Genomic DNA, 25,779 nt, shown 5'->3' with positions numbered 1-25,779 from the left:
TACTGAAGCCCTAAGACAAAAACATAAAAGCTACATGTATCAGTTTGTTTTGACACCACTAGAGCACATTGATTTATTAATCATTGGCTATTGGATGTCAAACATTTGATAATTCTGACAGTTGTCAGTTAATAATTTGTTTAACGATACCACTAGAGTACACTGATTTATTAATCATCGGCTACTGGATGTCCCAGATTTGATCAATATGATATATAACCTTAGAGGAAACTCGCTACATTTGGTTCCTTTGTCAGCAAGGGATATACAGGACAGCACATACTACAGACTTTAATATACCAGTCCTGGAGCACTGTCTGCGACAGAATTTAAAAAAAAAAAAATTAAATGGGTCCACCAAGCTCTTTCCTCATGTACAGTTGGTCTGGGATTAATCTCAATCAATAGGGTCATTGCCAGGTATGTGTGCAGGGGGGGGGGGGGGGGGGGGGTTCAAGGGTCGAAACCCTAATGCTCAAACAAATTTTCTTTTTTCTTAATATATTTTCTGGGGAAGCACAACTTGACCTCTCTATAAACTTTGATTGCCACAGTTAAACAACATAAATTTTTAACTTTTTGTTGCTAATCTAAAATAGCAACCCTTAATATATCAATGCACTCTAGTGGTGTCGTTAAACAAGAACAAATTAAATGTAGGAGGTTTTCACTCTAAGACTATGTTACGATTAACAAATGTTTCACATCCAACAGCTGATGATTAATATATCAGTGCTCTAGTGGTGTCGTTAAACAATATACATTTTTAACTTTTTGTTGCTAATCTAAAATAGTAACCCATGGACTGACAGAAATGGATTTCCTCCAATTATTTCTGTGTTCCTTTACTACATTTTTTAATATAATTTTTTTCATTATTATTATTTATTTTTTATGTTATGGGGCCTAATGATACTAGTATAGGCAATCTTCCCCAGCTAACCTAAGATATTACTGTTCCTACACACACACAAAATAATAATTTCATTTATATTATAATCCATTAAATTTAAATACTGTATTTTCCAGGCAGTTGCTATTCCCAACATCTTCACTTTGGAACCGCGCCTGCGTACTATATTTTACAACTAATGACTATCTAATCATGCTAATAATATTTGGCCTTGCCACCTAGTGGTCTGGTAAGAAAACGCGGGAAAATGTGCGATTCCCGTGTTGACAGAAGTCAACTTAGTTACCGCCAGCGAAAAACAAATTAATATATATTTTTTAAAACATTAAGTATTATTCATTAATTCGATAACAAACCTGGATTCTTCATAATGTTTAACGTTTACTCTTGCAACATTTATAAAAAGTTAGTTTGATTAGCTTAATTAAAAAATACATGTTAACAACAAATATACCACGTGGAGTAACAAACAATAGCACGTTTGACCTTTGACCTAAGGTTAGTTGATTGCAGCATGGGTAGTGCAGTAACTTTATATGTTAATAATTTGTTAAAAGGAAACGTATTTTGTTTATGTTGTGCCAAAATATATAATTGTATGAAAAATATTGTAATTAGTAACATAGCATTAATCATGATTGTAATTTGTTCCCATGTTTGTTTCCTAGTTTGTTAGTTATTTCCCTACAAAATCTATTGGAACATTCCACCATATATGGGCTTTGTGAAAACGGACATGAGTTATCCCGTGACGTCAAACATACCTGAAAATTGAGGACTGCGCACGGCGCATTAATATTAAACTTTGATCAATACTTGATGTTTTGTAATATATTAATTTCCTTAAATGTTAATCTGGTTTTCAAGTCCTACTGTACAATCTTATGCGCAATATTTCTCAAAATCCTTCAAATGCACCATATAAAGTTGGTACTATTTAGACGTGGAGTAATAATTTATGATTGCAACGAGGCTGGGTTCTTTACAGATTGAGAAGGTCACGTTCATATAGATTATCAAGTAGGCTACTCAAGCCCATTAATTCATCCGTATTATAGTGGCTAGAGTCTTGAATGGTGCATAGGGCAATTAAACATCCACTAGGCTGGCTTCCGACGGCGTGATTCCCCGTTACCTCACGATGTGTGAAGTTTTCGGTGAGTAATTTTTTTTCGCGATTGCCAGACATTGTCTGCCGAGGCGAAGTCGTGTTTAGACGAGGACGTAGATTTTTTTTGTCTCCCCTTTACTTCGTGGGGTTTTTACGTAAAACTGCTGATCTAGTCTCTTTTAGTGTATGAACCGTTTTCTGTTGGAATTAATTCATAATATAACAGTTATTTCCTGGTAGTTACGTATTGTGTCCATTAACGATGTGGTGGACTATGAGTATGATATCATCTTCCCAGTCAATCCTTTGTTTACATTTGACAGATGTTTAGCCTGAGAAAATTTGTGATCGCCTGGATTATTATTGCTACAGCTTACATGTTTAACATCTATTTATTTTACAGTTTAATGTTATCATTTAACTTCATTATGTGAATATTTACTTTTGTATTTTTGGAATAAAAATTACTAAAAATAATAAAAACTAAATCGGAAATGATGATTTGAAATGTGTATCATTATCACACAGTATAATTTAGCCTCTGAAAAATCCATAGCTACATATGATATGTAAATAAAGATCTAGGATGTCATTGAAATATTTTTGCCAGTGTTTAAATAACCCAGCCTCCAGGGACAAATATCTTGAAATGATTGTGCCTCTAATTGATGTGATGTATTGATGATTAATCTATTAATTTTTACAAATAAAAAGGTCTTAAGATTGGCATTTGTTATCAAAACACTGTTAGTGAAATATTATTAGAATATGTTAATGAACGCATGGAAAATTCCTTTAAAGTGTCATGGAGAGTTTTGAGATTTGGTTCATAACAAAGTGTATTCATATCTTTCTTAAATTAGTATTCTATTACCAGAGAACATTTTGTTTTCAAAATCTTGATTAGCGATATTTCTAATCAATTTAAAGTTGATTAAAATTAGTTTAAATATTTTAAACTTGTGCAGTGTTCGAGATTAAATTTTTTGGGCAGTATCCCAGTTGGATATTAACATTTCAAAATCTGGTATCCAACCTGAGAATTTAGTATTATATGGTATTCCAGTGGGATACTGTGTTCTTGAAGTCTGGTATCCAAAATTGAATTCTGGTATCCCCGGGATATTGGGATACCGTTAATCTCGAACACTGTTGTGTAGCTCTGAAACTTATGTAGCGATACTCAAACAAAATGTTTCCTTTATTAAACATGAAGTTGTCATGTCATGATAACAGGTCGTTTCACCCTTATTAGTAATATTACTACTTTACCCGAGTTGTTTTGACCAGGGTCGATTCATACCTCAAACCGAGTCATTTCGCCACATGTTTTGTTTTTCCATAGTTTTATTTTGTTAATAAAGTACATTTATTCATTGATGTATCTTATATATCCATTGAATTTTTGATTTCACACAATGTGGTCTATATTGTTTGTTTATATTTACCGATAAAAATAATGTTATAATTTTGTTTCTTTCCATTATCGGTTACTCGAGCCATATACACGAAATATGTATAGGCCTTAGATAATATACAGACAATATATTAACAACATAAATAACTTAATTTATGAACAGTCACACTGTATACTACTGATGTGCTGTGCTTTCTTATTAAATATACTACATACAGCAATTTTGCCTAGCTTTAACCGGCTGAGATTCAAATGCCGAGTATGGTATGTTGATTTCACCCAGCTTTAACTGGCTCAGGTTCAAATGCTGAGTACGCTATGTTGATTTCGCCCAGCCTCAGCTAACAGAAAGTAAACAGCTGATAATGCATTAATATCCAAAGACAGAAAATTACCTAATATTTAATAATGAATGAACAGAATTAAAAAAAGACTTCAAAACTATAATAAATGTTTCTTTTGGGGGTGAATAGGACAAAACAACAGAGATCGAAATGGGTTTTAGGATGGAATGACCAAGAATTATTTGCCAGTAACCAGTGGTCGAATTGTACGCTATTCCGCAAATAGTAAATTTCGAAACGGAATAGTAAAACAATTCTTCCAATATTCCATCATGAAAGTGAAAATAAAGCACAGAATACAGAAACTTGCCTGCAACTATTCCGCTTACGCTTTTTCTTCAGCTACATTTTTCTGCAGAACAAATCTTCGCGCTACGAAGACCTTTCTCATGCACTTAACGGTACAAAATAAACATCTTTTTGATCGAGACTAATTTTTGGAGTGAGTTCGTTTGTAATTCCAGCTAGTACGCAGTAATGCATAGACTGGTATATAAACAATTGTTCGTTACACAATATTGTTTATTTTTATATGGAATAGTGTTTTTTGAAATTCACTATTCCTTTGGGATAGTGGTAAAAAAAATTAAATTTCAACCCCTGGTAACGTACTTTCAGATATAGTAAGTAACCCATATACATAAATTGCACATCTATAAAGTTTACAAACCAAATTGTTTCTTTAATGACACCACCAATACACGTTGATTTATTAATTATCGGCTGTTCAATGTCAAACATTTGGTAATTCTGACAATCTTAGAGGGGATCCTCACTATTTTTTTTCTATTGGAATTGAGAAATTGTTTAACGTGCAGTCCTCACCACCAGCAAAATCAAGGCGAGCTGAAGATGACTCTCCTGAAATTATTCTAGGAGAGCAATCACATGATGTATTAAATAAAATGCATTAAACATTTTAGTGAGAGGCGATCAGTTTGCCACTCTCCTAAAACTTTCCAGGCAAGTGTGGAGGGGAACGGGAGTGATCACTCGCCTTTCCTGGCGAAGACGGACGTGCACATTCAGAGCAAGCTGTTGTAGCGCACAGCTGTTCTGGGCACAAGTACCGGCCTTAGCCAGTTCCTCCGTCCAGGACATGAAAGGGTTGGGGTCGTCAAAGGAGGGACTACCTGCACTGGCAGGTGCAAGGGATCACCAGCAATCAGGGTTTTTTTTCTATTAGTAGCAAATGATCTTTTATATGCACACCATCCCAAAGACAGGATAGCACATACCACATCCTTAGTTAAAATTTCTGCTGATCCTGAGCTAGTCCTGCTTTTATAATTATAATATGCCAGTTGGGGTTCACTGGCTGGAATGGGAAATAGCCCAGTGGGCCCATCAACGGGAATTGACCCCAAATTGACCATGCATCAGATGAACGCTTTATCACTGGGCTACGTGCCGGCATGGGTTCCTTATTTTCCCCATAACGATTTTAAAGAAATATTTGTTAGAATTAGTTTAAGGTTAGGGTTAGCGATAGTTATATACAATATCTTTTAAAACAATTTGTTCTATAAAACCAACATAATGTTTATATTTCGTAATCCAGTAATTCAATATCCCAATAGTGGGGAAAATATGGAACTCTTTCCGTCGTAGGATCAATCCCTTCCCCCCCCCCCCCCCATCATAACCAATGCCCCATGATTGGAATTTCAAAGGCTGTGGTATGTGCTGTTTTGTCTGTGGGAAAGTGCATACAAAACTTAAAAGATCCCTTGGTGCAAATGAGAAACGGTGGCAGGGTTTTTTCAAAGACTGTCCAAAACATCCAAATGTTTGACATCCAATAGCAGATGATTAATAAACCAATGTGCTCTAGTAGCCTTTTTGCCATGGGTTAATTTTCATGATAAATCGGACGATAGATGTATGCTGTCATGGGCAACCAGGATTTATTACAATGACAAAATACTGAAAACTTGTCCAATGTGCTGTCACTTGGCCTCGTATGTCTTGTTTCTGTTAGTATATTAATTCCATGCCTTCCATTGTATTTAAACATCATAAATAATTTTCAAAACTATTACTAACTTCAGATCAAAATGATGTTATTGTTCTTATTTTAGTATTATTTCGTGCCTTCGTAATTTGTAACACTTTGTTAGCAGCATTGAACACCCACCCTCCGTAAGTAAGGTCTGGTTCCTGATCGATTGCAGCAGTCAATTTGATCATGTGTCTTATTGCCTGCTATGTTGATCGACATTTTTCATTTAAAAAAAAAAGTGTACACTGGCCCCTTACACACACACACACACAAACACACACACACACACAGGTACGGTTTGTACGCTCGTGAAAATTATGGACGGCAATGTGGTTTTTGGCCAAAATTAATCCAGGCAAATTCCTCGAAATAATTCAGTATGATGTTGAACCATGTGCATATGTTTTGCAACAAAAATTAACAGCAAGTGAAAAAATAGTTTTAATGTATCCTGTATTACAGTAAATCATGTTCAAAATACAGACTACAATACTAAAAAAACGATACGTTTTTTTGATACGTTCTTATAGTTAACAGTGAAACACAGTGATATTATCCCCTAACTATAAAATCATTTCACATCCATTCTTATACCCATTCTTATAGTTAACAGTGAAACACAGTGATATTATCCCCTAACTATAAAATCATTTCACATCCATTCTTATACCGATTCTTATAGTTAACAGTGAAACACAGTGATATTATCCCCTAACTATAAAATCATTTCACATCCATTCTTATACTCATTCTTGTATATGTATGTTACATTTCATTTCAACTTAATTTTCATGCATATATCCAATTACGGTTCAAGCACACTGTCCTGAGCACACACCTCGGCTATCTGGGCTGTCTGTCCAGGACTGAGGGTTAGTTGGTTAGTGGTTAGTGAGAGAGAAGAGGATGTTGTGGCCTTACACCTACCCAATGAGCCCTTAAGAACTCGCTTTGGGTTGGAGCCGGTACCGGGCTGCAAACCCTGTACCTACCGATGGCCGGTTGTATATGTGTGTGTGTGTGTGTTTTATATTTGAAACACTAAGACGATACACATGTACATACAATACTTAGGGCCAGCTCTGGCACTTGCCAAATTCGTCAGTTGTGAACTTTATTTTAATTTGGCAAAATAATTTCATGTAATAATTGATATATATTTATTTTTTTAGAAAATAAAAGGGTTTCTGCAATTTAAAAAAAGTTTTAACAGATAATTTGGTGAAATTCTCTGCTCACCCAGATCTAGCCGTGAATACTACAAATTTATAACCAGTGTAGTTTTGAGAAGATTTTGTGGAGATCAAAGTACCGTTATAGTCTTGACATGTAACCTGAACGACCCTTGTCAACTAAACTTTGATGCCTGTACTTTGTTATTGACTCATTTAGCAGAACTGTAATACACCTCATCACACATTCATCCATAAGCATATGAGGGGGGAGGGGTGGGGGGGGGGGGGCAACTGCCCCCCTAGTGCTGGAGAAAAATATCAAATTTGTGCAAAATACCAGCCTGCCCCCATACAACAATGAGAGACCATACGTTTATAGATGCATTCATCAGAGCGCAGTCCACCTGTACTGAAAAGTTTCAAGAATAAAGTAATGCAGTATTTTTAATTGATTCATTTTGAACCAAAATATGAAGTGTTTTCAAAGAAATAGCCTTGTTTCTAAACATAAATTTACCAGTTTAATTTGAATATATGTAATGTACACAAGTAGTGCACAATTCTTTGTTTTAAAAGTAGTTATCTAGGTCATGTGGCCTCAGTAACTGAATAAATGTCTTTGTTTTGTGTCTGGTTTGATATCCAATAGCCAATAATTAATTAATCAATGTGCTCCAGTGGTGTAGTTAAATAAAACAAACTTCTTCTTGTCTTGTGTCTTCACACAGCATTATCAAGCCTTCTATCTATATGGCAAAATTGACTCCTGTGTTTTTCCACAAATAAAAGTATGGTATGTACTGTCCTGTCTGTGGGAAAGTGCATATAAAAGATCCCTTGCTGCATTAGGAAAAATGTGGCGGGTTTCCTCTGATAACTACAAGTCAGAATTACCAAATGTTTGACATCCAATAGCCAGTGATTACTTAAACAGTGTGCTCTAGTGGTGTCATTAGACAAAACAATTTTCATTCAGCAACCTGAAAAATATCCCCAAGTATGATTTACTCACACTAATTATTCCAATCCCATCATACATAGACCCTGGCGTAATATCCTGGGTAACTCCCTGCTCTTGCCAAGCCAACCGGAGAAGACTATAGGTTTCTGTCTGTCCCTCCCACGTATATCAGTTGGACTTGTTTCATAATGCCTGAACATACTGAACTGACGTCTGGTATATAGGGAATAACTGGTTACTGTCTTAACATATCGGCTTTATCCTGCGAAGGTTAGAATGGCGAATGCAACAAGGCTCTGGATAAATAGCTTTATATCATGTACTGTTACACATCAAAGTTGAATTTCATGTTGATTTTCCCCTTTTTTGACAGATTTATGGCCCTTGAATTTTGGAGATATAAAATTATTTGTTCTGGAATTTTTTTCGCAATACTTCCAGATATTGAGCTAAAATTTTGTGTATACATAACATTATCATGTACTGTTACAGATCAAGTTTTACTTTCGTGGTAACTTACCCATTTTTCATTGAATTATGGCCCTTGAACCTAGCAGATCTATATGAATATTTGTTGTAGCCCGTTAGGAGATATGCTTTAGCAGTACTTTCAGAAATGCTTGTTGTAATTGTCTGTTTTGATGAATTAATTTAATAGTGTATTGCCTTTAAAAAAATCCCAGTTATGATTAAGTGATCCCATGGGACATGGGACCATGCTGAAAAATCTGAGCTAAATCGCTGTACTTAGTCTCAGAGTCCTACTCTGTATAACAGGGATGTTATTTTTCAGCTTTCTATCTGGTTTATTATTTTGTTTGTTTGCATAAAATTATTTCCACAAAGTAGATTTGATTTGATCTGAAATGCTGAAAAAACCACCCTTTATTTACATAGGGGCGGGACGTAGCCCAGTGGTAAAGCGTTCACATGATGTTCACATGAAGTGGCGACAGCAGGTTTCCTCTCTCAATATCTGTGTGGTCCTTAACCATATGTCTGACGCCATATAACCGTGAATAAAATGTGTTGAGTGCATCATTAAATAAATATTTCCTTCCTTGTTTAGTGCTACAGGCTTCTGAGAATTTCGAGAATGGTTGTTTTATTCTCATTTTATATTGGGACATTGAATTTCGAGAATGGTTGTTTTATTCTCATTTTATATTGGGACATTGAATTTCGAGAATGGTTGTTTTATTCTCATTTTATATTGGGACATTGAATTTCGAGAATGGTTGTTTTATTCTCATTTTATATTGGGACATTGAATTTCGAGAATGGTTGTTTTATTCTCATTTTATATTGGGACATTGAATTTCGAGAATGGTTGTTTTATTCTCATTTTATATTGGGACATTGAATTTCGAGAATGGTTGTTTTATTCTCATTTTATATTGGGACATTGAATTTCGAGAATGGTTGTTTTATTCTCATTTTATATTGGGACATTGAATTTCGAGAATGGTTGTTTTATTCTCATTTTATATTGGGACATTGAATTTCGAGAATGGTTGTTTTATTCTCATTTTATATTGGGACATTGAATTTCGAGAATGGTTGTTTTATTCTCATTTTATATTGGGACATTGAATTTCGAGAATGGTTGTTTTATTCTCATTTTATATTGGGATATTGAATTTCGAGAATGGTTGTTTTATTCTCATTTTATATTGGGACATTGAATTTAGGACATTATTGACATGTTCATGGCCACGGGTTATGTAAAAATAACTTGGGTCACCTAAATTTGTTTTTTTGCTTAACCCGTAAATAGTTTACACTGATTTTCAATTCTTAGCGATCTGGAACTATTCGCCAGTGGTACATGCTTGGTCGGTGCGCAATCGATCCCCATCGGTGGGCCCATTAGGCTATTTGTCACTCTAGCCAGTACACCATGCCTGATATATCAAAGACTGTGGTACCTGTAGCTGCTAGCCTGTCTGTGGGATGTCGCATGTAAAAGATCCTTCTAATGGAAAAGGTGCGGGATGTAGCCCAGTGGTAAAGTGCTCGCTTGATGCACAGTCAGTCTGGGATCGATCCCCGTTGGTGGGCCCATTGGTCTATTTCTCGTTCCAGCTAGTGCACCAGGATTGGTATATCAAAGGCCGTGGTATGTGCTATCCTGTCTGTGGGATGGTGCATATAAAAGATCCCTTGCTGCTAATCGAAGAGAGTAGCCCATGAAGTGGCAACAGCAGATTTCCTCTCTCAATATTCTCAATATCTGTGTGGTTTTTAACCATATGTCCAACGCCATATAACTGTAATTCTAATACAACTTTCATGTAAGCTTTTTTTCCATTGGTTAATTTTCGTGATAAATCGGACGATATATGTACGCTGTCATGGGCAAATAGGATTTTTCATGATGACAAAATTCTGAGAACTCATCCAATATGCTGTTACTTATCCTCATGTGTGTTGTTTTCGTTAGTATATTAATTCCACGTCTTCTATTATATTTAATCATCGATATAAATAATTTTCAACAAAATTACAAACTTCAGATGAAAATGATGTTATTGTTACTATTTTGTTATTATTTCATGCTATTGTAATTTTAACACTTCGTTAGCAGCAATGAACGTGCACCCATCCACCACTCGCAGCAGTCACCGGCATGTCTCTTGTGGTCTGCTCTTCTAGTTTGTGTTCTCAAAAGGGTGCAAGCAGGTTCATGAGAACTAATTATATCACAATCTGATGTACCTTATTTTTGTTTAAAACATACTTTTTGTAACAATAAAATTGATAAAGAAGACATGATGGAAATGACTTGATTTTTTAAAGGCAATTTTAAACAACATTAACTGCTTTAAAATATCGCACAATTCTGAAAAACTTTTGAAAATAATACTTGCCCTTTAGTAAATGCATATTATTTCATGTATTTATATAAATTTTAAGTGAAAATATGTTAGCAAGATACAAACTTGTAGACCTACCCCATCAACGTGGTTTTTGTACAAAATTAAACCAGGAAAATTCCTCGAAATAATTCAATATGATGTTGAAACACGGCTCAAAAATGTAAAGTCCAATCATATCCATATGTCTTGTAACAGAAATTAACAGCCAACGAAAATATTTCTTTTAGTGTATCCTGTATGAAAATACAGGCCATCGGTCTACAGGCTGGTAGGTACTGGGTTCGAATCCCAGTCGAGGCATGGGATTTTTAATCCAGATACCGACTCCAAACCCTGAGTGAGTGCTCCGCAAGGCTCAAAGGGTAGGCGTAAACCACTTGCACCGACCAGTGATCCATAACTGGTTCAACAAAGGCCATGGTTTGTGCTATCCTGCCTGTGGGAAGCGCAAATAAAAGATCCCTTGCTGCCAATCGGAAGAGTAGCCCATGTAGTGGCGACAGCGGGTTTCCTCTCAAAATCTGTGTGGTCCTTAACATATGTCTGATGCCATATAACTGTAAATAAAATGTGTTGAGTGCGTCGTTAAATAAAACACTTCTTTCTTTCTTTCTGTATGACAATAAATCATGTTGAAAAGACAGATTACAATGCTGATAAATTTGCCATTTGGTTTGCTCCTAAGTCGGTGAAATCATGCGAAGAGAATGAATTTTTTTTTTATATCATACTTTTACTTAATACAGCTACAAGCGTTTTCATTGAATATCGTAAGTACGGAGAATAGATAATTAAATAGTTTTTTTTATATTTGTGGGATTTCTTTAATAAAACACTATAAAATGTCTCACAGATACTTCTAATAGGTGTAGTAATTTCATCTCGTCCCTAAATCTAAATTTTGTGATAAATCCTTATCATTAACAATGAAACACAGTGATATTATCCCTAAATAAAATGTGTTGAATGCATTGTTAAATAAAACATTTTCTTTCTTTCTTCTAATGGATGACCTCTATAAGACTATATATCTAAAAAAATTACCAAATGTTTGACATCCAATAGCCAATGATTGTACTTTTAAACAAAGCAAACTTTAATTGTATTCTTAAACAAATGATTGTACTCTTAAACAAAGCAAGCTTTAATTGTACTTTTAAACAAATGATTGTACTCTTAAACAAATGATTGTACTCTTAAACAAATGATTGTACTCTTAAACAAATGATTGTACTCTTAAACAAATGATTGTACTCTTAAACAAATGATTGTACTCTTAAACAAATGATTGTACTCTTAAACAAAGCAAGCTTTAACTTTATTTAATTAGCTTCACCATTTAATATTCATACACATGTACATTTATTATGTTGCAAGATAACTTTGCATTTATTGGTTTACATTTACGATGTGGGTGTGATTGTTTGGTTTCAAAGTCAATTATATGGTTAATCCATGGACATAATACCCCCAAAATATTAAAGGGTCACACCCTAGTTTTAAACACTATAGCATTATTTTCACTATTAGAGCCATTTATGATCACTGAAATCAAATATTACTTCTATTTTATTGTTTAGATTATCCATTTCCGTACAACCGAAGTATTTCTGGTCATTCTGGTGTTTCTAATACCACAAAATGCGTTTTTCATATTTTTAAAAATGCATACAGTGCGTCTGAGAAATAACAATTATGGAGTCGAGCTTTAAGTTATTTTAAACAATATTTCACTGTTTCAACAATCACAGACTCTTGTTTCACTCTCTTTTGTAATGTTATTCAAATGTGTTACAGGTTTGTAGATTAACCAAACTTAGTGTCCATTTTTACGGGTTGAAACTAACTAGGGTCTGCACCTTTAACAATTGATATACAGTTAATTTGAATGGTAAAACCATGCAGTATTGGGATACAGGTCATTGTACACTGACTGGATAACTGGTCTCAAAGTTATTTAGAGGGTTAATCTGAGGAAGTATTATCCATATGGTTCAACATGACCGAGTTAATAATCATACGAAGCACACGTGTAATAACAAGTGTAATGACACAGTTATCTCTGGCAATCACCATATTTCATTTTGATTTGGCAAAATAATTTTACTATATTTTATTAGAAAATAACTGGTTTTCTGTCTTTTTTGAAATTTAATAAATAATTTGGCGAAACTTTGTGTTCACCCAGAGCTAGCCCAGAATGATGTAATTTTGGGAAGCGACGTCATAACATGACACTTCTCCAATCCTAGCTCAGACTGTGCATTTGAAATATGACATCATTTAGTCGTTGTCTTCTAGTTGTGACTGAAACATTTTGAGTTGGGTCTTGTTATTCATAAAGAAAACAACAATAATAATATGGATAATAAAGAAATTATTATACTTGCGTGTGAGTCTTACTGATTTTACGAAACTCGTGTCAGGATTCATGTATTACCCTCGCTTTCGCTCGGGTAATAAAAAAATCTGGACACTCGTTTCATAAAATCAGTACGACACACAAGATTGTATAATAATCTCTATATAATTAACCAGAATTATTGCTATGTTAATGGACAGTTGTTTTAACAGCTTTACCTTACGGAATACACATACATTTATTGGGTTCTAATAAGACCGATTATCTGGTCCCAAAGTTATTTAGAGGGTTACTCCGTGTGAATAAGACACGAAAATTATTTTTAATTAATAGTCAGCTATTTTAATTAGCTTCACTCCACGTTTATTAGTTTACAAGTTCACTTTACATTTACCGGTTTGCATTTTACATAGTGGGACTGGTTATCTGGTCCCAAAGTTATTTCACAAGGTTAATCCATGGAAATAATACACCAAAATTATTTTAAATAGACAATTATTTTAATTAGCTTCACCACACAATGTACAAATTTATATATTTATCAGGTTACAAGTTAACTTAACATGAACCAGTTTACATTTTTACATGATGGGACCGGTTATCTGGTCCCAAAGTTATTTAAGAGGGTTAATCCATGGCAGTAATATACTGAAATCTCTGTTGATTAATAGTCCGCTATTTGGAGTAGCTTGGCGGTATTGATCAGTGCCGAGCCAGGCTGCCACGTCTACAGGGGGAAATATTGATTTTTGCCAATCTTTTTCAATGGGCCAGAACTGTCGGATCTGCAAATCGCAGAGAAATGGGACGTATCTCCATGGCAACCAACATTATCATCCAGTAAATAGGATGTTTCTGAGCAAGGGACAGATGGGGATATTTTTGGCCAGATCAGGGAAGGAGAGGAACGTAGATTAGGACGGCTAATTCTAAGAATTGGTGGATTATTATGATTCAAGAGTTTAATCTTAATTGGTTGGTGACCCAGTGATAGAGATAATTGTGATAAAGGGATTATCATTGTTATATAGTGGTAAGTTGATTATTGGTGTGTTATTTGAAACTGCTTTCTGAGTTCTTTGTTACGGTGTTGATTGGTCAAATGTGTTAATGGGACGAATTCGATGTTGGTGGCAGTGAAGGCGGAGTTTGTGTGTTATGTGATACATAGTGATCACAGTGATGATCAGTCAGTTAGGTGATAAGCCAGTGTTGGAACTTGTAAATGTAGATGGGTACGGAAAATATAATTTAATTAGAGTTTAAAATAAATATGTATGTACCTGTATGCTAAATTTAATTTGCAGTTGGAAATAAATGTACATACATTATTGAAATTATAATTTGAAATGAATGTAAATGTATTAAATTATATTATAATTAAGGTAAATACATGTATGTATTGACTTTCATGTAACTAATCTTTATAACAATTGGTAATTGATTGATCCAAGCTCTACTGATAGTAAAAAAACTGAATCATTGTTTTTATTTAATTTATTAAGGTGTTTTTTTCAATAAAACTTTATTTTTGCCTTTATTATGTAATTAGTACTTCTGTTCTATTTTTTTTCTTTTTTGTTTTGTGTGTGATTCCTTGAATGTTATCCTTCGTGGTCACAGAAAAGCATCCACATTTGATATACTTACCGGTACTGATTAATGAATGATGGTTGACTTAATTTTTTCACTGTTATGCGTCTTTAACAGGAATGTTTAAATTACTGTCTAACCTTTGTATTAAAACAATGTTAATTTTGGATGTACAAATCCATACCCTAAACTGGTGTAATAATGTTTTTGATTTTTGATCTCTCATGGCATGGTGGGCTGTTTGTGTAAATTTTAACTGGTTAAATAAAAACAAATCTATTGAACTGTCTCAAAGTTTTAACTGGTCTAATAATTTTTATTCTTTCTCACTAAGTTTTAGCTGAATTAATTTCTCTTTTCTTTCTTAGATCTAATAATTTATTGTTTTTCGTAGATTTCATGACGTCCAGGGTGAAACAGTCTTAAGTTTTAACTGGTCTAATATTTGTTTGATTTTTCTCAAATCTCACGATCTTGGATGGATTGCTCGTCAACCCCGCCCATCTCTAAGTTTTATCTGATCTGTTATAAAAAACCCACAATTTCTCAAATCTCATGACATGGTGAAGCGGTGTGTCCCTCAGTTTTAATTGGTCTAATAAAAAAATTTCAGGGTGAGTGGTCTAATAATACAGTATACGATTAAGGAGGGGGTGGCTAATATTTATTTATTTATTTAATAAATATTATTTATTTTATTTTTTCTTTCTCAGATGTGATGACCGGGTGAAACTGTCCGTGTCTACGTTTGGTCCGTGGCCCGGTGACAGGAAGACGAGATGCCCAAGAGAAAGTTTGACGCACTGGGCGGATCCTCGCCAACCCCGCCCACCTCGGAGAGTGACGAGTGCAGCAACGAGAGCGGCGCCACCAACAGCAGCATCGACGTGCCAACGTCTGAGATGGCGCAGTCTGAAGGTGAAGGTCACATTTCTAGATAACGACATTTAAATTTTTTAAAACTATTTCCCCATATGTTCTGGTAATCAGTTAGCTAAAAAAATAAGTGGGTCACTATTTTTGCCTTTGTTCTTTAATGAAAAATTCATCTTAACATGGGATTGGGTCAGTTTTTGCCCTTGTTCCTTAATGAGGAGTGGGATTTAGGTCAATCGGTACATGGGATCGGGTCAGTTTTTGCCCTTGTTCCTTAGTGAGGAGTGGGATTTAGGTCAATCGGTACATGGGATCGGGTCAGTTTTTGCCCTTGTTCCTTAGTGAGGAGTGGGATTTAGGTCAATCGGTACATGGGATGGGGTAAGTTTTTGCCCGTGTTCCTTAGTGAGGAGTGGGATTTAGGTCAATCGGTACATGGGATGGGGTCAGTTTTTGCCCTTGTTCCTTAGTGAGGAGTGGGATTTAGGTCAATCGGTACATGGGATGGGGTCAGTTTTTGCCCTTGTTCCTTAGTGAGGAGTGGGATTTAGGTCAATCGGTACATGGGATGGGGTCAGTTTTTGCCCTTGTTCCTTAGTGAGGAGTGGGATTTAGGTCAATCGGTACATGGGATGGGGTCAGTTTTTGCCCTTGTTCCTTACTGAGGAGTGGGATTTAGGTCAATCGGTACATGGGATCGGGTCAGTTTTTGCCCTTGTTCCTTAGTGAGGAGTGGGATTTAGGTCAGTCGGTACATGGGATGGGGTCAGTTTTTGCCCTTGTTCCTTAGTGAGGAGTGGGATTTAGGTCAATCGGTACATGGGATGGGGTAAGTTTTTGCCCTTGTTCCTTAGTGAGGAGTGGGATTTAGGTCAATCGGTACATGGGATGGGGTAAGTTTTTGCCCTTGTTCCTTAGTGAGGAGTGGGATTTAGGTCAATCGGTACATGGGATGGGGTCAGTTTTTGCCCTTGTTCCTTACTGAGGAGTGGGATTTAGGTCAATCGGTACATGGGATGGGGTCAGTTTTTGCCCTTGTTCCTTACTGAGGAGTGGGATTTAGGTCAATCGGTACATGGGATGGGGTCAGTTTTTGCCCTTGTTCCTTACTGAGGAGTGGGATTTAGGTCAATCGGTACATGGGATGGGGTCAGTTTTTGCCCTTGTTCCTTAGTGAGGAGTGGGATTTAGGTCAATCGGTACATGGGATGGGGTAAGTTTTTGCCCTTGTTCCTTAGTGAGGAGTGGGATTTAGGTCAATCGGTACATGGGATGGGGTCAGTTTTTGCCCTTGTTCCTTAGTGAGGAGTGGGATTTAGGTCAATCGGTACATGGGATCGGGTCAGTTTTTGCCCTTGTTCCTTAGTGAGGAGTGGGATTTAGGTCAATCGGTACATGGGATCGGGTCAGTTTTTGCCCTTGTTCCTTAGTGAGGAGTGGGATTTAGGTCAATCGGTACATGGGATGGGGTCAGTTTTTGCCCTTGTTCCTTAGTGAGGAGTGGGATTTAGGTCAATCGGTACATGGGATGGGGTCAGTTTTTGCCCTTGTTCCTTAGTGAGGAGTGGGATTTAGGTCAATCGGTACATGGGATGGGGTCAGTTTTTGCCCTTGTTCCTTACTGAGGAGTGGGATTTAGGTCAATCGGTACATGGGATGGGGTCAGTTTTTGCCCTTGTTCCTTACTGAGGAGTGGGATTTAGGTCAATCGGTACATGGGATCGGGTCAGTTTTTGCCCGTGTTCCTTAGTGAGGAGTGGGATTTAGGTCAATCGGTACATGGGATGGGGTCAGTTTTTGCCCTTGTTCCTTAGTGAGGAGTGGGATTTAGGTCAATCGGTACATGGGATGGGGTCAGTTTTTGCCCTTGTTCCTTAGTGAGGAGTGGGATTTAGGTCAATCGGTACATGGGATGGGGTCAGTTTTTGCCCTTGTTCCTTACTGAGGAGTGGGATTTAGGTCAATCGGTACATGGGATGGGGTCAGTTTTTGCCCTTGTTCCTTAATGAGGAGTGGGATTAGGTCAATCGGTACATGGGATCGGGTCAGTTTTTGCCCTTGTTCCTTAATGAGGAGTGGGATTTAGGTCAATCGGTACATGGGATCGGGTCAGTTTTTGCCCTTGTTCCTTAATGAGGAGTGGGATTTAGGTCAATCAGTTGAGTGCTCAGTTGGGGTGCTTGCGTTGCAGGTTTCAACCACCTAAGTGGATCCATTCAACTGTTATGAGTTTTTTTCTCGTTCTAGCTGGTCAAAAGCTGTGGTATGTGCTTTCTTGTCTGTGGGAAAGTGCATATATAAAAGATCCCTTGCTGCTAATGGGAAAATGTAGCGGGTTTCCTCCGATGACTATGTGTCAGAATTACCAAATGTTTGACATCCAATAGCCGATGATTAATGAATCAATCAGTGTGTTCTGGTGGTGTCGTTAAGCAATACCAACTTGAACTTTAACTCATCTTAATATGAAAATGAAATTGGATTGAAAAGAGTCAGCTCTGTGGTCCAGAGAATAAGCTGCTGGACAGTCAAGCTGACGACTGGTTCAAATCCTGTCAAAGCTGGCTCTTTGTCTTCTGAGCTGTCTGAACCATCACCTTCCTGTCTCAATTACCTGCACATGTACAGTCCTTCTGTACTTCCCTGCACCCACCTGGCATCCTCGTCCTCTGCCGCTAATAAATCTAGTCTTCACGCACAACACTAACGACTGCCGGTACAAGGGGAGTATAGTAGGTGTAACTACTGAACACTCAGAAGTGGTCAGGTCATGTCAGAGTGTTTAACCTGCACATTCGGAACAAGCCGTGGTAGTGCACGCCTGTCATGGGCACAGGTGCCAGCCTCGGCCAGCTCCTCCCGTCAGAACATGAAAGGTGGGGTGGGTAGGAGGGGGTTTGGCCTGCACTGGGTGGTGCAAGAGAGCACCAGCAGCCTGACCGGAGCCGGTAACAGGTAGAGAGTGGTGTAGTGCTATGGAATTTGGAAACTCCCGTAGGATTAAGCCAGAGAGAAAGGGTGCACATTTTTGTGAAGGAAATTAGGCACAATTTTTAACGGTCCGCCAAAAATTAAAAATAGGGAGCAACATATAGTTTTGAAATTAGTGAGTCGAGAGTAGTTGGACCTAGATGGCGTTGTTTTGTCTCCCTAGGTTGTCCATAGGGGCCCTTAAAAGGGCCTGATCTGTTCAGATCTGAGTGGTCAGACTAAGCCCACAGTTAAATACTGATGGGAAATGGCAGGTGTGGCATGGATAGCCAAAAGACAAGAACTGGGATATGGAGTTGGACAGCAAAAGAATTTGAAACAGAAAGAGCTGCCAGATGAGGAATAGATGAGATGGATTTTAAAGGCCAGATGGCTAAGGAGGCACTGTGATAATTAAAAAAATAATAATATGAAAAAAAACTTTGATAAAAGATCAGGTTATGTATTAATAAAAAAAAAAAAAACAATAAGAGGACTTTGTGAAAAAATTTGTGGGGAGTGATTAATTGTCCCTTAACTTATGGGGAGCTATTTAGTCTGAGGGGAGTGATAGGGGGCAACAGCGATCATTCCCCTGAAATGGCGAGATCTTGCTGATTATTCAATGTTTTCTTGACTGTAACATACATGTTAATTTCATTGGTTGAAGAGATTGTTAACACATGGCTATCTCTGGGTGAGCAAAACAATTCGCCAAATTGTTTATTCAACTTCAAAAATTGCAGAAATTGTCAGTTATTTTGTAAAAAATTTCAATTATTACATGAAATTATTTCGCCAAACTAAAATAAAATTTGCCAACTGCTTTCAGAATTTGTAACTGGCGAGTGCCAGAGCTAGCCGTATAAGAGCTAGTTTATTACTCGTGACGGGGGATTAGGATATTGTTGTTGAAGCAGTAAAACAATAAACTTTATCAAATAGCCTGGCTTGATGAATCCTATGTTTATTTACACTACTTAATAGATATAGGGCTGCATTTACGTAGCCTGTTTTATGTCTTACGCACCTGTAACTACATACATTTACAATGCTTACACACCTACGTTCAAGAAAAAACAAGCTTCGTAAATTTGCCTCATGATGTTCTTGTTTTTATATGCTTTTTAAATTTTCTTTTCAGGAATGAACCAGCCAAACAAAAAATCTAAATCTAAGAAAAGTGTCAAGTTTGCTGGTGTCAACGTGTACTACTTCCCGCGAACGCAGGGATTTATTTGTGTCCCGAGTGAAGGTGGTTCAACACTTGGTAAGTAAATCTACTGTGTCCTTGAAGTGTTTTTTTTTTCTCCGGTCAGGTCTTAAAGGTGCATACTCTATAGTTTCAGCCCATGAAAATGGACACTAAGTTTGGTCAAAAGGACATACCCTAGTTTCAACCCATGAAAATTAACATTAAGTTTAGTTAATCTACAAACCTATAACACATTTGGATAAATTTAGAAATGAGAGAAACATGAGTCTGTGACTTTGAAATGGTGAAATACCCTCTAAAAATAGACTAAAACACGACTCCATAACTGTTACTTCTCAGACTCACGTGCGTTTTTAAAAATAAAGTATGATTTGAGTTGTCAAAAACTGCTATAATAGTCAAAAATATGCCTCAGTGTTTAAAAACACGGGTCTGTCTCTTTAATCTACAGACTTGTAAGACATCTGGGTAAACTTATAATGTAGTGAAACTGAAGTCTGTGAGGTATAAATAGGGATAAATATATGACGAGTTTAATCGCAAAACGTGATAAACACCATATTAAAAACCATTGTGCGAACACCACTCAGACACTGTTCATACGTAGACAAACACAAGTTCAAATTCAGTTTTCAGCAAAATGCGATACAATTGTCTGAGGATATATCGCAGATTGCAGAGAAACTGACGTAGTGTTTATAATGGTTTGGAATAAAACGTTTTTAGGATTGAGTGTGTATAGTGGGGTTTATCACATTTTGCGATGAAACTCTTCATATATAGACTATTATACGAGCTTGTGTATCATACTGATTTGACGAAACAAGTGGATTGTTGTATTGCGAGAGTGTGGGTAATACATAAATTCTGACACTCGTTTCGTCAAATCAGTACAACTCACATGTGAGTGTAATATTTTTTTTATAAATAACAAGGACCGTCTCAAAATATTTCAACCACAACTAGAAGGAGATGAAGAAATTATGTCATATTTCACATGCATTTTCTGAGCTTGTATTGAAAAAGCAACCTCATATCATGGCGTCACTTGTTAAAATTACGTCGTTACTCTGGTGAAAAATATCTCATGGTGTTTAAAAATTAGGCTCTGTTACTTTAACCACCAGGATTCGTTTGGGTCATAGAATCTGGAAAAGTGTAACTTGGGTGTTTTCCAGGCCTGGAATTTTGAGTTGGGTAATGAAAATTTATGGAAAATGAAAAGTGATTCCAATTAGTGTCCCACCATTTGAAATAGCATAAGCTGAAAATGGCAGCATCACAATGTAATATTTGTAATTATCAGGGTCATGGACAATGCTTAATAAGATAATGGAATTTGGTTGATAACAAAGAGTATTTTACCCCTGTCTGACTGAAAGCTGGTTGATCTCGTTCCAGCCAGTGCACCACAACTGTTACACCAAAGGCTGTGGTATGTGCTATCCTGTCTATGGGATGGTGCATATAAAAGATCCCTTGCTGCTAATCAAAAAGAGTGGCCCATGAAGTGGCGACAGCAGGTTTCCTCTCTCAATATCTGTGTGGTCCTTAACCATATGTCCGACGCCATATAATCGTAAATAAAATGTGTTCAGTGCATCGTTAAACAAACCATTTCCTTCCTTCCTTCCTTGATGTTGGTGTGCACACTAACCACTAACCCACTGTCCTGGATATAAGCACAAAAATAAGTTGAAATGAATGAATGATGTGCATACTGTAATTCAATACATCGCACAGGTCATTTTGCACTTTATATTGATTTTCTTGTTGGTTTGTGCACTTAATTTCAGTGTATTGTGTAGGTCATTGGCACATTATTTTGACTTTATTATTAGATACGATTTATCTTACGAGTTGTTTTAAAATGTATGTAATGTACATATGTAGCCGGTCGTATGTCTTTAAATTGTTTTCATATGTGTATGTAATATTAGTTTGTTTTATCATAAATATTGAATGATATTCCAGTTATGGCCGACAAACACTTGACAGATTTCAGACTTCTACATGATTAATTTCCCTAGCACTTTCTCTGTTTGCTATATATTTCAGGAATGGCCCACAAACACATGACAGATTTCAGACTTCTACATAATTAATTTCCCTAACGCTTTTCTCTGTTTGCTGTATATTTCAGGAATGGCCGACAAACAGATTTCAGTTGTCTACATAATTAATTCACCTAACACTTTTCTCTGTTTGCTGTATATTTCAGGAATGGCCGACAAACACTTGACTGCCGAGGAGTTCTCGATGAAATCATACGCCAAGGAGCAGAAACGGATTCACCGCTCGATCCTCGCCGAACAGCGTCGCCAGGGAAAGATGTATCCGAGCCCACTCCTCAACACGACCGACCCCAACAGTCCCGACGTTTCCTCGGACAGCGAATCGGAGGGCGAATACGACGAGTACTACTTCCTCCAGCCCGTGCCCATCCGGCAGAGACGCATGATGCTCCGGTCGTCCGGCGTTCGAAAGATCGAGAACGTCGAGAAAGACCAGTGCCGGGACATCCGGGTTTCGCGGGAGGTGTGCGGGTGCGATTGTAAGGTTTTCTGCGACCCGGACACGTGCACGTGCAGTTTGGGTGGGATTCAGTGTCAGGTGGATCGGCTGTCGTTTCCCTGTGGGTGTAGCAAAGACGGGTGCGGGAATACGTCGGGTCGGATCGAGTTCAATCCGATCAGAGTTCGGACTCATTTTATCCACACTCTGATGAGGTTGGAATTGGAGAAGAAAGATAGTCCCGTGAAGTCGAATAATTACGGTCAGGAACAAAATGGCAATTCGGGGAACGTGTGTAATAGTAATAATAATGATGGTGGTGGTGTTATCGACGATGATGATGGTGGTGTTGATAATGGGAATGTGGATCTGTCGATGTTTAACAGCAATGAGAAAGGCAGTTGTCGCGACTGTCAGAACACTGAAGTGTGTAACATTATGATGCAGGAGGTGCAGTTTGCAACGATGGAAGCTCAGCAGCAGCAACAACAACAACATCAGCAGCAGCAGCAACAACATCATCATCAACAGGTGTTAAACGGTGCACCGTTCACTGTTACTAGCACTCATATCCCCGGAGCCCCTCCACTCCCGCGCGTGATGTTGTTCAATGACAGCGAGGAGGAAGTGTATTCAACGGAACCCACAAACTCTGTGTTCACGTTCAAAGACGAGACGTCGTACTCGGAATCCAGCGACTGTTCCAGCGACAACAGCAATTCTCTGGAGAGCTCAGACTTCCCCAAGTCATACCAGAATCTCACGACGATGGCGTCGGTCGATGGTGTCATCGGCGGTAACCATAGCTACTGCGCGTCGTCATCATCATCCATCGTGGCGAAAGACGGTTCACTGTTATCATGTTCGCATCTCAGCTCGGGCTACACAAATCTGACTTCTTCCAGCTGTCAAAACAACAACCACCACCACAACAGTAACAACCACAACCACCACCATAACAACCAGAAGCTGCAACCGATCTCGGGGATGCTGAACCCGATTCACAAACCCCCGTCGTACACAAACAATAACATCGCGTCCTCGGCGCAGCCGGCGGCCAACCGGGCAGACTGCTCCACCTACGTCACCATGACGACGACAACGCGGGACCAGCTTGCCAAGAAGTGTCCGCTGATCTCGTCGCACATGGACCGGCAGCACTACGGCGCCATTGTCGTAGCCGACGCGCTCAACCACGAGGCCATCGCTAGCTCGTACGACGACTTTCAGATAGAGTCTGATGCATCTGCGTCATCTGCGTCATCGTCGCAATTCATTTCTCAGTCACAAAATCTCGTCGACGCGTTCTCGGAATTCGGTCACGTTGATGGAACGGATTCGTCGGCATCATCAGATATGTCGTCGACATCATCATCAACATCATCATCATCATCGGCGGTGGCTGTGAGTGGTTTGTTCAAATCAAGCACGATCACAGAGACGAAACTGGACTTGTTAATGGAGAATGGTGTCTATGGATCGCAGTCACAGACTGAAAAGACGAGCAGTTCGAACTTTGTCGATATTGTTGTCGATTCAGTCACTGAGGCTGTGGCCGTATGATACTCATACGTGGTATTGTTTTCGTACGTGTGTGTCGTCGTAATGTGCAATGTGTATCCACCAGAAAACTTTTTTTATTATTAGTATTTTTTTAAATTATAAAATCATTTACATAGACAAGGCAGGGTTGGAAATTTGTATTTTAATGGTAGCCGGACAGGCTGTTTAAAAAAAGGAACATTGTTTTTCAAAAATCTTGATTAGCGATATTTTCTGGTCAAATGAAATTTGATTAGCAGTTCCTGTTTAATGTTTTAAAATTGTGTGTGTAGCAATCTCTGAAACTTGCATAGCGAATCGCAGCGCGATACTGAACAAAATGTTTGTACGTGTATAAAATATCAGGATGCATTTTCTTTTCCAAATTTTGACTATCAACATTGTTACAAGTTGCTAATGAATGAAAGAGTTTATTGGCCATTACTAATGATCATTGAAATTAATTAGTAAATCACATTAGGTTACTGAACTACGTGTTGACTAATATACATGTATAGTCAAACCTGCTCAAGTGGCCACCTGTCTTCAAAGGACACAATTGGTCTTTTAAATCTAATATTGCAAATTATTGTAAAAATTAACCATGGTGCTCTTAAATCATCTTAATATAGTACACACTGACCTATATTAAGCAGCCACTTGATAAAGAGGTCATCTTTTGGGCTTAGTTGTTTTTCCCCCATCCCTATCAGTGCCCCCCTACGACTGGCACATTAAAGGCACATATTTGTATGTACTGTCTTGTTTATGGGAAAGTGCATATAAAGGTTGTCTTGCTGCATTAGTAGTAGGTATAACCATTGTGGTGGAAATGGGTTTCATCTTTGTCTTTCTCTTGACAAAATGTCAACAAACATGTTAGATACAATAAAATGATAGTCATAGAGATGTTCTTTCTTACAATACCCGATTTAAGATGAATATGCTGTTTGGTGATCTTTTTACATCTTAACAAAGGCCTCATTTTGATGCCTAGTAATGTTCATAACTATATTTATGTTACGACAAGAACATTAACATTCAGAACAGAGATAGATTGAACAAAGATCAAAGAACTTGGCGTTTGTGCACAACTACTGATTTTTACTTAATGTGGATTAATTACAAACTAATTTTTATTTGATTACAACAGGGTTTCATAAATTATTCATTTTTAATCATGTTTAGTGTGTTATAAAATTATCCCCTGCACCCATTTTTTTAAAACTTGCAATATGACCTCCCTCAAACAGGAGTTGCGTCTTCTATGGTGGATATACAGTTTCTTATATTTACTTGTGTGCTAAATTATTTTTTGTCTGTCATTTCTCTGTGATGTTTTGTGTTGTGTACATGTATCTATTTTACTGGTTACGTCATTATGTTTTTCCATTAACAATGAGGTCACCAGGAATATCCATGTTAACTGCTTACAAATGGCCATGTATTCATGTTAGGTGTCTTTGTTATTGATGTACAAGTCATTACACTTTTTATTCATTGATTTTTAAGAAAAACTTTAAATTGTCACAAACATGTAACAGATTGTTTTTTGTTTGTTTTAAGAACAGCACAAAGGTTATTAATAAGGAGATGTCTGTGTGTCAGAATTAGTACATAGTATTTTTCTTTGAGGCATACATGTACATGCAATTACTTGACAGGGCCAAATGGCACCTTTATTTACCTGAAGTCATCTCAGTGTCCCCGACTCTGGTGTACACAGAACTTACTCTGCTTGGGCATTATCCCTCATGAGTTTGCCATTCTCTTGGAAGACGTAGCCATTATTGCACCCATGAAGTTGGTTCATGAAATCTGTGTATGTAGATTTATACTTTTCTATTGGAGTCTAGTGATGTTTTCAGTGGGTTGAAGCCAGAACAGAAATGAAAAATGTCCCC

The 25,779-nt window shown here is 37.4% G+C and overlaps 1 protein-coding gene across 1 annotated transcript; it reads left to right on the top strand.

Moving 5' to 3' along the window:
- Window positions 1-1,890: 1,890 nt before the first annotated feature.
- LOC121387382 (cysteine/serine-rich nuclear protein 3-like) lies at window positions 1,891-25,416 on the top strand. Its single transcript, XM_041518480.1, has 4 exons — window positions 1,891-2,070; window positions 15,471-15,675; window positions 19,748-19,873; window positions 22,041-25,416. The coding sequence occupies exons 2-4, from the start codon at window positions 15,537-15,539 to the stop codon at window positions 23,894-23,896; spliced, it is 2,121 nt and encodes a 706-aa protein (XP_041374414.1). The 5' UTR covers window positions 1,891-2,070; window positions 15,471-15,536; the 3' UTR covers window positions 23,897-25,416.
- Window positions 25,417-25,779: the final 363 nt, after the last annotated feature.

Source organism: Gigantopelta aegis, chromosome 13, assembly GCF_016097555.1.
Source record: "Gigantopelta aegis isolate Gae_Host chromosome 13, Gae_host_genome, whole genome shotgun sequence".
NCBI lineage: Eukaryota > Metazoa > Mollusca > Gastropoda > Neomphalida > Peltospiridae > Gigantopelta > Gigantopelta aegis.
Note: the sequence above shows the minus strand (reverse complement) of the source record. Positions and strands in the feature narration are given on the sequence as shown.

Coding starts and splice junctions, on each gene's coding strand:
- LOC121387382 (XM_041518480.1), top strand. CDS start 15,537: ATGCCCAAGAGAAAGTTTGACGCACTGGGCGGATCCTCGCCAACCCCG. Junction 15,676..19,747: donor TGAGATGGCGCAGTCTGAAG/GTGAAGGTCACA, acceptor TTTTCTTTTCAG/GAATGAACCAGCCAAACAAA. Junction 19,874..22,040: donor TGAAGGTGGTTCAACACTTG/GTAAGTAAATCT, acceptor TGTATATTTCAG/GAATGGCCGACAAACACTTG.